The sequence below is a fragment of the Dendronephthya gigantea genome, unplaced genomic scaffold (genome assembly GCF_004324835.1).
Source record: "Dendronephthya gigantea isolate DGI-Jeju-01 unplaced genomic scaffold, DenGig_1.0 000214F, whole genome shotgun sequence".
NCBI classification, from domain to species: Eukaryota; Metazoa; Cnidaria; class Anthozoa; order Malacalcyonacea; family Nephtheidae; genus Dendronephthya; species Dendronephthya gigantea.
The window spans coordinates 126442-140000 of NW_021163224.1; the positions used below are offsets into that span (position 1 = coordinate 126442).

The following is a 13559-nucleotide window of genomic DNA, read 5'->3' on the forward strand; positions in this document are numbered from 1 at the left end:
GTCACAATGAATTCGTAATATATTGTCTAGACTTTTATACAACAATTTGCATATATTTTAACACCTATGTAATCATGCGTTACTACCTATTAGTTATTCATATACATGTATTATTCGCACAACACTTCTCCCCTTCTTTTTTTTAGTCCGTAAACTACCTACAAAATTATTTTTTTTTAAATTTTCACTTTAAAGAGTTCTATATCAAATTCTTAATCTATATCCTATATCCTAACTATCAATGTTCATGTTAATCTCTCTATTATAATAATGCTATGTTTTCTATGATACCCTTCCAATCAAATGTGGGTTTTCTCTCAATAGTAGGTCCATTCTCCAAGTCTTTCTGGTTTTCTAACTTCTCTTCCGTATCTTGTCCTTTGGGTTTGGTTCGTCGTTTCATTATTTTCTTCATCTGTATCACTTTCCGAGTAATAATCTTCAATTCTTTTTGACTGCTTCTCGTCAATATTTTTCACGTTCTCTTTCGATTTTTCTTGATAACTCGGGGTCACGGCTTCGTTAATCACTTTTAGATGCGATTTGTTTCTCTTGAACGTTTTTCCATTTTGAAATCGCACGGTTACGGCGTAATCATTAATGCAAACTACCGTACCAACTTCGGGTTTTAGGCGATCGGTCCTACGATCTTTCATAAGCACTTTGTCTCCTAATTTGACATGGGATCTTTTCACATTTTTTCCTATCATGATACTTCTTCGCCTTCTCTTTATACTTGCGATGATGATTTCTGATATGCATATCTCTCATTCTTCTCTTACGAATTGGAAAGAAACTCAGATTCATTTTCCGACCAAACATTAACTGGTATGGACTCTTTGATGTAGAGGGATGTGGCGTTGCTCTGTAAGCTTCCAGCATGCCAGTGATCCTATCTTGATAATCGACATTTTCTCTCTCCGCTATACGTACCGCTTTGTTTAGGTTACGCATAAACCTCTCGCATTCTCCATTCGCTCGTGGGTGTCTGGGAGTGACTCTGTGATGACTGAATCCTTTTTTCTTCGCATACTCACGAAATTCGTGTCCTTGGAACGGTGGTCCATTGTCAGTCTTAACAGTATGTACTTGTCCGAAAGTAGCGAACATTGAGTCTAAAATTGGCTTGACATTTTTAAACGAAGTTGATTTGCAATATCCCACGATTGGATACCGACTATAGAGATCATACGCGACCAATATATATTTCCCATCCTTTAATGGACCTTTAAAATCGACTGATATTGTGTGCCAGACATTCGGTGGTAATGGCGTTGGACGTAACGGCTCATCGTATGTTCTATCAAAAGTACTCTGACAACTCAGGCAACTCTTAACAACGTCTTTCGCCATCTTTGTCATCCCTGGAAACCATACTCTCTCTCTCAATAGATCTACAGTACGTTTCTCCCGGAGTGTCCGATTCTATGTGCTTCGTCAACAAATGCTTTCTGCATCACAAATGGCGGCACCAACATTTTTTATAAAACACAAGTCCTCTCACTACCGATAATTCTGAGGAAACACCGACATATTTAGATATAACTGGATCATTCTTATATAACTTCCACAAATCGTTTTCTATGACGTTCCTCAAACACTGATAGTTCTTATCCTCGCTTGCTCTCGTCAGGATAATGTGATCACTTTCGGAATCAGGTTCGAATAGGAATGCATCAACTTCTTCCTCAAAAGACTGAACAACTCTAATGTCATGATCTGATTGCTTCTTAGTAACATGGCGAGAACCATAGTCTGCGATGTTAAGTTTCCCTTTCTCGTATCTCACGATATAATCCAGTCCTTGGATAGCTAAGATTTGTCTTTCGATTCTAATTGGGGCTCGTGACTTCGGATTGTTGAACAAATATTCTAGTGGTTTACAATCAGTGAATATTTCAAACCTCGGGGCTCCGACTAAGTACTGCTGGAGTGCATCACAACATGCCCATTTGATTGCCACTGCTTCCAATTCAGTCTGCCCATATCGTGTTTCTACATCCGTCAAACTTCTGTTTGCGACATGGCAAATTTTCCACGCTCCCGCTGAATCTTGCTGCGTTAATATCGCACATAGACCACCAGGGGCATTGCTGGCTCCTTCACTTTTCTTCCCTGCGTCGACATACACTCTTATTGGCTGATTCGGAACGAAGTATGCTAGAGATGTTTCTTCTGTTACGCTTTCTTTTAACTTTTCAAAAGCTTCCCTTTCCTTCTCACCCCACTTGAACTCAACTTGGGCTTTCGTCAGCTCCCTCAACGGTTGTGCTATCTGAGAAAAATTCGGAATGTATCGTGCCATATAGCCCACCATTTGTAAGAAACTTCTAACTCCCTCCTTTGTTTTGGGTTCTCCACAGTCTTTGAGAGCTCTCGTCTTCTCTACAGATGGTTTCAAACCGTCTCCTGTGAACCGTTGACCATAAAATTCTATCTCCGTCTTCCCGAACTCACACTTCGCTTTATTCATAGTCAAACCATATGACTGCAATCTGGTCAAAACCATGTTCAGGTTTCTGTTATGATCCGCCCAATCAAATCCTCCAATGAGGCAATCATCACGATTGTTCTTAACTCGAGGGATTCCTGCGAGAATTTCACTGATACGTCTATCAAACTCGTCTTGGCTTGTAATCCATCCCTGAGCCAAAGTGTTGTGTTTGAGATTTCCCCACGGTGTTGATACGACCAGGTACTTCTTACTTTCCTCGTCGATTGCGAACTGATGGTATCCATTATTCATGTCAATCTTTGAAAACACTTTACAGCCTGCGAATATCACTGACAGATCTTCTACTTTGACGCCGGGAACAATTCTTGTCCTCGAGGCACCTTTGTTCGCCAGTCGAAAATCAGCAGTTATTCTGACGTCAGCATTGGGATCACTTGACTTTGGCGTGATTACCAGAGGGCTTGCAAATGTAATTGGCTCACCTGGCTCCGTCCAACTCATAATACCTTCTTGCACGAAGTACTCGAGCTTCTCTTTCGTTCTGTCTCTCAAATGATGAGGAATCACTCTAGGTGGTTGTATAACCGACTCTATCTCTGGTTTCATGACTGTATGGATCTTTGAATTTCCCGATACCTTCAAATAGCTTCTTATGTGTGGACAGAATTTTCTCCATTGCTGCTATACCCTTGTTTTCCTCTTTAGGTTTGTTACATTCCACATCATTTGTTCCATCCATCCCTGAAGTTTTCAATACCCGTTTCTCTGCAAATGCACCATCAGCACTATATCGTATCATTCCTAGGTCGAGTAATGTTTTCTCCGACAACAGAGGATGAGTATGAATCCCGTTTTCTATCACATACAAATCTCTTGTTAGATTCTTCACCGTCTTGTTTGACAATGTGGCACCTTTTAGCACACAAATTATTCCTAGCTCGGTACCACCCAACGCACGAATTGCTTCTTTAGGAACGGTGATCAATTCCGCAACTTCGGGACACTCGTTATAAATTCTCTTGAAATCGTCCTTAGATATTAGGTCAACATCTGCACCCGTATCAGGGTCTATTTCAAGTTCTACTCCACAGATTGTAACAGGAAAAAAAATGTTGCTAGCATCCTTTCCCGATTTTATTTTTCTAACGTTTAACTTCTTTCGAGCGCCTTGGATATCAATGTCGGATTCTGAAGATGAATGTTCGGATTCTGACGATTCGGAGTCGTCTTTCTTGATACCTTTCATCATTTTATACTGGTTATCAGATCTCTTATACTTCTGGTCTATCTCTTCGTTCGGCAACACGAACTAAAGTGATTTAATTTTTTACATAAATTACAGACCTTGCCAATCGCTGGACACTTGATATGGGACACATCGTAACCACACCTCTGGCATTTTGATCTGCCCGCTGTAAACTCTGGTCTTGTGTTTCTTCGATACCGATCATTCTTCAACTTTGGGTTTTCATCGTTCTTAAATGAATATATTTTTGATTTAGGTGTTTTCCCTCCTGGTACTTTATCTTTATTTACAGTTCGTATGAAATCGTTCGACTCTTTATTAGCCCCGGACTTAATTTCATCAGTTTGAGCTTTAACATCTTGTTTCATCATGGCTTGCTTCATCAACTCTTTTAAATCCCAGTCTTTTGAAAGCGCCTCGTCTTGTAGCTTCTCATCGCCACATGTCAGAATGATATGATCTAATATCATTTCATTTTCATATCCGTGGAATTCGCATTCTTTTGCCAACCGTCTTAATTCAATCTCATATTGTGCAATAGTTTGGCCTTCTTCTAATCTCGCTTTATTAAAACGAAATCGTGCGTGAAGTCGTGATTTCTTTGGTATAAATATTTTCTCAATTTTGTCTATTAAATTCGTGTATTCATCGCCTTCTTTGCTTCCAGTCTCTACCGAATTTTTATCTATAGACATAATTTGATCACCCCCATGTACGAGTAAGCACATTCTCATATCTTTCGGGTCTTCAATACCAAAGTATTCCATTTGTACTTCAATCTTTCGTCGCCATGATTTCCATTTAGTCGACGTTTCTAAAATATCATCAGTCGGCACAAACTCTTCAACTCTTAACGCTTTTTTCGGCGGCATTGCCGGCCTTTTCGTTTACAAAATCAATTCTAGTTCGTTTTAATCCTCGTCGCCAATATTATAAGATTAAACATACTCGAGAAAGTGTGTAGTCACAATGAATTTGTAATATATTGTCTAGACTTTTATACAACAATTTGCATATATTTTAACACCTATGTAATCATGCGTTACTACCTATTAGTTATTCATATACATGTATTATTCGCACAACAAGAACATTGAATTAAAAAAGATATTGATTCTCGTTTTGAAGGTTTTAGAATGGGATTGCATGAATTTAACAAAGTTGTAAAATTGTTTGAGTATGAGAATGATCAATGTTTGAAGTTTAAAAAAAATATTATTGTATTCTCCCATTTGGCTTTACATATATATTTTCGTTATTTTCCCTTTACGGTGGAGTTAGTTTTTTTGTGATAAAATTCAAATTAATTCTTTTACATATTTGTACCAATTGTTTATTAAACATCAATGGAACAATCACTTTACCTATAAGGATGGATTTTATCTTCGAAATTATTATTTCTGCATTAATGAAAGATTTCATAGAGTATATTTAATGTGGAAAGAAAGATTTGGAAATTCGGGGTATTTAGCTTTGGAAACAAGTATTAGTTGCTTATTGGATGGGGAACTTTTTTATCGTAAGGTCTCACAAAGATTACCCTTGCAATTATGAAATTACGCAGACAATGTTGGATTTGTCATTTACATGTTGCCGCTAAGAAAACTTTAAAATGTAAAAATTGTAAAGATATAAATCAGAAAAAAATGAAAATGATTTTCTTTTTGTTTGCTTCAAAATAAAGCAGATTAATGGAAGACATTTTGAGTATGGTACTTGTGGGTGCAGAGGCAGGAACATGTCATCCTGAAAGGTTATGATACGCTCGAGTATTAAATGATAGGGTAAACAATGAATTTTTGTGAACATATTAATAAATATTCAGTAGTTCAACTTAAAGACATTAATGAAAGGAAAGAAGAAATTTTAAAGAGTGACACATATTGTAGATATTGATGGGTGAAGAATTAGTTAAAGGTATCTTTATGCTGAGATCAGCATCTTTTCTGTTCGTGATATGATTTGTCATACTTATTATGTTTGTCACCCCGGGGCCGGTTGCATAAAAACCTAGTTAACTTTAACTATGATTAGCGCTAATCACTGAAGTTAAATCCTTAACTATGATTAGTTAACTACACGACTTAACTGCATTGCACAAAACATAGTTAGTCGGATGATTAACTAATCATGTAGTTAACTTGCGTGGAGCTTGCGTGGGGTTGTTAAACAGAGAAATAGCATGAAGTATCTCATAATTATTGACCACTATTATTGATCTTGAACAAGACTGTGAACTCGTATTTACCAAAATGTACAGTATTTTGATTTTAAAAAATGTGATAAACAAGGAAAAAGTTCAAAATAATTCAACGAAAACGGCGCTCTTGATATAAAATTTTGAATTTATGATAAATAAAATTGAAAATTATGAAGAGTTTCAGGTTGTTTTTGTTTGCAGTCATAAAAAATTTAAAAAATGCGTTATGTTTTTTCCCTTTCATATTTTTTCATTATGAAAATAGATATATGGTCATTTGTGTAATAACATGAAAGATGGGGAGCATAGAGTTGAAGAAATGAGCAAGACTCCTTTGTATATAAAGATAATTGGTGGAAATTCTACGAGGACTATTTTCACGCAATCAGTTGTGATCAATGTTTACAAAGTCATTGCCATTGTGGTTGGAAAGACGAGTGATTGAGTTGGTTATCTTTGTCATCTGCAAAATAATTTTTATGATTCCATCACTTCGTGAATTAGCAAGTCAGGTGTTCTGGAGAAACGAGGTAAAACAATTTAATTTAATTTAATTTAGAATACTTAGTTTTACAATCTATAATACAAGATATTACTGAGAAATTGAATTTAGATCAACGTAGATGGGGCACAATAAATGCTTTCAGAAATGGGTTGTGGGTTAGAGAAGTGGTTTATGAATATAGAATTCTTAATTACAGTGAATTAGATTTTTACAAATTATGTATGTGGGTGGAATGATGTTGATTGCTTTTTTGTGTTCAGATGTTTGGATTCTTTATTCATATGAGAAAATAAATTTCATTTGTATTTTATCTGTTAAAGAATATTATTGTGATATGAATCAAATGTATCGCGTTTTTTCAAAGTTGTTTGAAATTGGGATAAAAGTGAAATTAATTGTTATATGTTTAATTGGCATTGCTTTTCAATGTATTGTAATGTTTTTAATCATTGTAAAGTTGGTACACACTCTAATTTTAGATTAAAGAGACATTGTAAAATTTTAAAACAATTAATCATGGAATACTGTGACTTTAAAAGAAATGTAAGATTGAAAATGGTGTTGGAAAGATTAGAATTGGAATTTTTTTCAAAAATATATATTTAAATGAAATCTTGTTTTTTATTTCTTCATTTGCCCAACATTTTTTGTCATGGCAAGTTCAGATGAGTTCTTTATATTTTTTATGGCAAATTATAAACTGGCACGAACGATTGCAATAAAACTTTATCAACATGCTGAAGTGGAATTTGAAAAATTATCCTTGTTTATTAATTGGGAACTTATGAGGGTTGATGAGAATGACGAGGAATGGTTTTGCTCGCTCTCTCATTTAGATAATGATACAAAAGAACAAAAACGATGGGGTGAAAAACTTTATAAAGTTTTAAAAGCAGAATGCATTGAAATGAAGGGGACATTTTTTGATAATATTAATGATGAATAATTCTTTTCTATGTACTATAAAAGGATGATTGTGAAATATCCTTTCATTTTTTATAATGGCAAGTCATACTGATCATTACGATCGCTTAAAATCAATTTTCATGCATTTTGATGATGGAAATAATAGTATGAATGATGACATTATTTCAGTTATTAATAAAGGCGGTGTTGCAAAAACAATTATTGAATGGTATATTTCTCTATTAAGTGGAAAAAAATTCAGACTTATTTCAATCAAAGGGTGATATCTTCAAAGCAAAGTTGCCTGAAGGTAAAGGGGAAACAATTGCAAATGAAAGAAATTAAATTACGATCCTTTTTTTGGGTGGGGGAGGGGGGCGATACGAACAATGAAGGCATGAGACAAAGAGGGGCTCGGGGGCATGCCCCCGACGAACTTTTAAATTTCATTAGTAAATTTTTATTACTAGGGTCTCTAAAACGCTATTCCTTGCATTTTCAGTCATGTTATTTCTTAATGGTAAAAATGCTATTTCTCACATTTTCAGACATGTTATTTTCAAGCAAGTCATTTTCAGAAGGTTATTTTCTGAAGGCAAGGTTTATGGCAATCTTAAAGACACAGATTGGCAATTTTTTGTTTTTTGGATAATTTATTATTCTATTTTATTTTTTTCCCTCCTCCTTTCTGTGTAATAAACGGTGATTTTATTGTGGCATTTTTTGTTTTCTTTTGTATAGTTTTATTCAATCTCACAAAGTAGGATTAAACCTTTTTCCCAGCTTTTTTCTTAAGTGATTTGTGAGTTTCCGTTTTGCTAAGATAATATTGTGTATTTTTTTCCTTCCCTTTGATTTATATTTCATCGTAAATTATTCCAGGCCAGTAATTACGTCCATAGGAGGTAAATAATTCCGTATTGCTTGGAATTTTTCTGGTTTAATACAATTTCAAATCTCCTGTGATGATTGAATTAATGGTAATAATAATTAATAATTAATTTTCCACTTTTTTTTTGTCGTTCACATAACATGGTGCGTGATGTGTTGTTTTGTATGCATCAATGCATTTGCTTTTTGCTTTATTCCCAATTGCAAATCATGCACAGTGCTGTTCTGTTTTTTCCATATATCATGTCAATGTTTCTTCTGTTTCTTTTTTCCCTCTATATTTTGCAATAAACATATTTTTGTTGATCTGTTTTTTAAAAGTTAGTTAACCATTTGCAGCATCTGCAATACTAGATTTTTTCATTCGGAGATTATTTTGGAGATTATCGCTGTTCTTTGTTGCATTTTTTTTGCATTTGACATTTTGGATTTTAATCTTTTTTTGTTACAGCCATTTTTCTCTTAATTTTTTAGTAAATAAATTTTAATTCTGAAACAATTGTCAAAATGATTTTCTGTAAATTTTATCATATTTTCATTTTTGCTTTTAACATTGCTGCTAATATTTGGAGTTTTTAATTGCATCACCTTGTATCTATTTTTTAGAATTTCAGGAGTAAAATTTACTACATTATCATCTCTTTTGTAAAAATCAGTAATATAAAAGAATACAAAAGGTGATATTCAAATTGTCTCATCATTGTCTCATCATTGTCTTCGACATCGAACGTTGTATACTTATCTCCTTGTATAAAGTATACTTAATTTGTAGGGATAATATCCACGTTAATGAGATATGGGAAGTGTGTGTTTAAGGCAAAAGATCCTTTTTTGACATTAAAATGCAATTGTGTAGTGGTTGATCATTTGCCTAATGCTGAAATAGGTGCATGCATAAAAGTGGATAATAAAAAAATCTGGAATTAACTAAATTTATAAAAACTAGCTAAATTTATTAAAAAATTACATTTAGATATTCCTGATGGAGTGACTGAAGAGGACAGAGAAACTCAAGAAAAAGAAAAAATTAATTTTCCAAATTGCTGCTGTTTTGTTTCGTCCGTACAATTGATGAAAAATTATGAATGATTTATCTGAAGATGATGTGAGAAGATTAGTAAGTGCTTTATCTAAACATCGTGAAATTTTACAAGCGAATGATAATACGTCATTCTCGTTGGAGCAAATTCATGAAAAAAGAAAAAAATTATGAAAAATTTAAAAGTAAAACAATGTATGTATTTAATGTACCCAGAATTCAAGACATGAGTATCTTTGATTTTATTGATAGTTTAAAAGAACTTTTTGAAGCGCTTTTGAGTGTCACACGTTTAAACAGCACAAGTGATAACAACTATGATGTTTTGTTTTTTTAAATGCGCCTTCATACCCGTTTTTAACACCTGTTGTGAAATTGAGTGAATTGTCATTGCAATTTTTCTTGGATATGTTTTCAAATATAATGCAAAGTGGAGGTAATGCAGTTGCAGAAGGGTGAACAACATTGATTTCGATATTTTCACCGGAACATGTAAAAGCTAAACGGAAAAAAAACTAAAAATAATAGAAAATAAAAAACTTGCACGTCTCTGGGTAAGGAGAAAGACAATTCAGATGGTTCGATTTTCAAAAAAAAATGGTAGAATGTTGATTAATGTTTTTACGGAAGAAAATACTTACGAAAAAATTAACTTTCCCGTTGGGAAAGTTTCAGGATCAAATTATGAGTCAGTCCATGAAAATTACCTAAAACAGGAAAATGTTGATCTTGTTGTCAGGGCCGTCCTCAGGATATTTTACAGGGGGGTGTAAGGTCATCTTAACCGACTGATCGACGGACTTGTACCGACTACACTCTGGATGAAACTTTGTCAAGTTTATATTGGATCGGTCTATAAAATAGCAATTTTACCGACTAAACCTAGGAATAAACTTTCTGGGGGGGTGTGACACCCCCCCAAACCCCCCCGTAGCTCCAGGCCTGCTTGTTGTTTACTCCAATAAGTATTTTAATCAGATTATTTTTGACACAAGGGTTGATGAAATGGTAACATTTTATGCATAACAAATGATGTTATTATTCTATGGTTGAATAATAGTCATTAAGATATTATTAAAAATTCACAAATTTTCTGCAATAATCAATATTCATGTTTTAGTTGTATGAAACGATTTTCACGTTTTGAATTTCAATACAATCATATTTGCAACCCCACATTATTGTGTAGAAAGTGTTATTCATTGCCAACAAAATGCGTAAAAACATGCAACAACATTAAATGCAGTAAATGTAATTTAATCTTTAACAATCAAAAGTGTTTAAAGGCACATCTTTTTAATAAAATTTTGGAGTCCACAAAGAAAAATGTCAAATTAACACCATGCAATTACTTTTTTCTTTTGTGATACTTGTTTTAAAATTGTCCCACGCTTTTTTTTTTAAATCAAAAGAATAGGTGTAAATTTTATTATCACAGTTGCGTGAAATCATTTTGCGTTAAGTGTAAAACATATGAAAAAGATCATAAGTGTTTCATGAAACCGCTTAGGTGTCCTGAATTTAGGATCCTGCCTATTCGCAGGTGGGATGATTGACAGGACTGGGGGGGAGGAAGAGAGCGAACACATAACATGAGGAGAGACAAACGAAAACGTTTACAAGAGAGTTTAAGTGAATTTTGTATTTTATTTTTACTTTTTCCATATTAAATATTTATTTTTAATTTATGTGAGTGTGTGCCGAATTATGGGTCGGTACATTTGGTGCCGTGACTAGGATAATTACGAAGGAAAACAACAACGAAGTGCGTATATTTTTGCGATATTTGGGCATCCATATTTGTTTATTGTATTATCTTGAATTCGGCGATGCTATTGTGAGTAATCATAACAGACATGATGGGAGACGAAAGCAACGAACAAGTTGAGAGTTTAGGAGACACCGAGCCTACAGAAACTTTGATACAAAAGGAAATTTCGAAGCTAAAATACTATTTGGAAGGGACAGACGAATTGATTCGAACGAATGATGTTGAGGAAATAAAAACAACGGTTAAACAAACATCTAAGATTATGAGCAAGCTTTTGGAGCTTATTTCACAGCTAGAAGAATTCAAGATCGACAGTGGTATTTCACCTAGAACTGTTCGTCAGTGGAAGAGGGATATAAAAGCGGATTATGCAGAATTATTGCTGGACAAGCAGAAACTTTCTGACTTTTTAGAGTCAAGAGAGCGACACATCCAAGAAGAATCTGAACGGCGAAAGTGGGAAGCTAGACAACAACTAGAGGAGGAAGCAGTCACGGAGAGACAAGAACGTGAACGGATATTATGGGAAAAAAACTGCAAGCTGAGTTGGAAATTACTGAGAAGCGTATGGAGCTAGAAAGAGAAGCAAAGTCTACCAGTGCAAAATTGCCAAAATTGAAGATAACCCCTTTCAAGGGAACTACTGTAGACTGGATCCGTTTCGAGAACATTTTTCTGACCCAAATTCCCATTAATCCGTTATGGTAACTACATGTCACGATACAGTACCTGTTACGATGGCCTGAATAAATTTCGTTGTTTGTGTATTCTGGTATGTTAGTGCCACTTTCACGGTTATTGTCAGAGTCATTTCCGTCAAGATTTTCATTGTTGTTTCCATTGTGTGCATCATCGACAGTAATTTGGATGACTGGCATCTGGGGATTGTCGGCAACAATAGCTGGTTCATTGGAACTTGTGTTACTTGATAAGAAAATCTACTATCAATAACATTTTGGTGGTGAAGCTTAGCCTCAAAGCCGCCACTTGCCACTACAGCTTTGTCATTCAAGGAATTAGGGATATTTGGCCAGCTGAAAGCTGTATTGGAAACTTTGAGGAAAGACAAAAGTATGTACTGTCTGTTCGTGAAGCAAAACACACTGGGAAGAAAACTATAGATTTGCAATACTTAAGTTTTCAATCTCTAAACTTAAGAGTTTTACAGACTTTTCACTTTCATTATTTGAAACATTCCCGGTTCTCAAAGTATACTTACCCTATGCCAATAATATCAAGGCTTTCTTCTGATGGCGGGCTATCCTCCTCATCTACAGGATTTACACTAGCCTGAGAAAAAGATCAATCGCCTAATATAATACATATGTACATGTAGTTAACTCATCGTATAAACATTTTTTGAACAAATGTGAACATGCTGTGAGCTAAAGTATTAGTAAAATTAGATTTACTTACTGTACATGATGCTATATGCTGTCGGATTTCACAAATTAAAAAAGTTTATCATAGAATAAGCATTCTTCATATTCTTCCAATTCATCCTCTTCTTGATTAACAACCAAACTCTTTTGTATTGGTCGCACATAAATCCGCCCAGTACCCAAGCATCTCAGTTCTTCTGTAGAGCAACTTCTACATCGCACAACCTGTAAATCCGTTCTCGACTTTGGCTTTGTCAAAAGCAGCTCAAACCCCCCACAATCAGCCAGTAAAGGATACACTCTGTGAAGTACAAAAGTTACAAGCTATGCTTACGACATATTACATGTGTAAATCAGTCAATAAGAAATGGTTAAAATTGCTCTCAAACACTCACTTGTGTAACACTTTTCTCACACCGTCTGATTTAGCAGATACAGGAAATGCAACTCTTTTTTCTCCTAGCCCATTATTCTGAAGCTTTAAGAGTGAGGAAGGAACATTATTTGCATATTTGTCAGCTAAACATACTATTGTCCGAGTGATTGTTTTCTCTATAATGCAAGATAATGTTTTACATTTTTTACTTCAGTTGCGCATCTTTATTGTCGATGCAAGAAGTAGAAGTGTTGATAAAATATTGCACCATTCCTTCCCTGAAGTTGATCAATTAATTTGATAGAAAATTGACCAACTTCCTGTTGTGATGTTTGTGATGTTACTCTGATCGAGTGTGTATCCACACCAGGCAAGCTTGAAAATATGCCTAGCCACGGTGGGAATCGAACCTACGACTTTCGGAATATTAGCTTAATGCTCTGCCAACTGACCCACGCTGTCAGGTCGGCCCAAGTATATTCCCAAGGTCGTAGGTTTGATTCCCACCGTGGGCAGGCATATTTTTCAAGCTTGTGGATATACACACTCAAAGTAACATTGCAAACATCACATTCAAAGAGAAAAACATGATTATTAGATTGTGACTCAGTTCCGAACACACTTGAGCCGACCTAGCCACATGGCTCAGTTGGGGGAGCATTGGGCTAGTATTCCGAAGGTCGCAGGTTTGATTCTCACTGTTACGTCTAGATGAGCCAATTATTATTATATTACATGCCTGCCTTACATCTGTTACCTTTTCTTGCAGTGCTCCTTGCCTGCACCTG

General features: G+C 35.0%; 1 protein-coding gene and 1 long non-coding RNA gene across 2 annotated transcripts in view; both read right to left on the reverse strand.

The window, feature by feature from the left end:
• Positions 1-317: 317 nt before the first annotated feature.
• Positions 318-1353, reverse strand: LOC114539708 (uncharacterized protein K02A2.6-like). Its single transcript, XM_028560323.1, has 2 exons — positions 783-1353; positions 318-670 (listed from the first exon to the last, which is right to left on the reverse strand). Exons 1-2 carry the CDS (start codon positions 1351-1353, stop codon positions 318-320), a joined length of 924 nt encoding a protein of 307 aa, XP_028416124.1.
• Positions 1354-12867: 11514 nt separating this feature from the next.
• The window catches only part of LOC114539717, a 1181-nt gene continuing 489 nt past the window's right edge, over positions 12868-13559 (reverse strand). Inside the window, exons 2-3 of the long non-coding RNA XR_003688914.1 lie at positions 13529-13559; positions 12868-12947 (exon numbers count right to left, since the gene is read on the reverse strand). The exon at positions 13529-13559 is cut by the window's right edge and continues 27 nt beyond it. This is a non-coding gene — a long non-coding RNA (uncharacterized LOC114539717). The remainder of the gene's footprint in view (positions 12948-13528) is intronic.

Excerpts from the sequence above, each read along its gene's own strand:
- LOC114539708 (XM_028560323.1), bottom strand. The coding sequence starts at position 1,353 with ATGGCGAAAGACGTTGTTAAGAGTTGCCTGAGTTGTCAGAGTACTTTT. Across the intron at positions 671-782 it reads TCTGAGTTTCTTTCCAATTC|GAGACAAAGTGCTTATGAAA; the intron begins GTAAGAGAAGAA and ends ATGTCAAATTAG.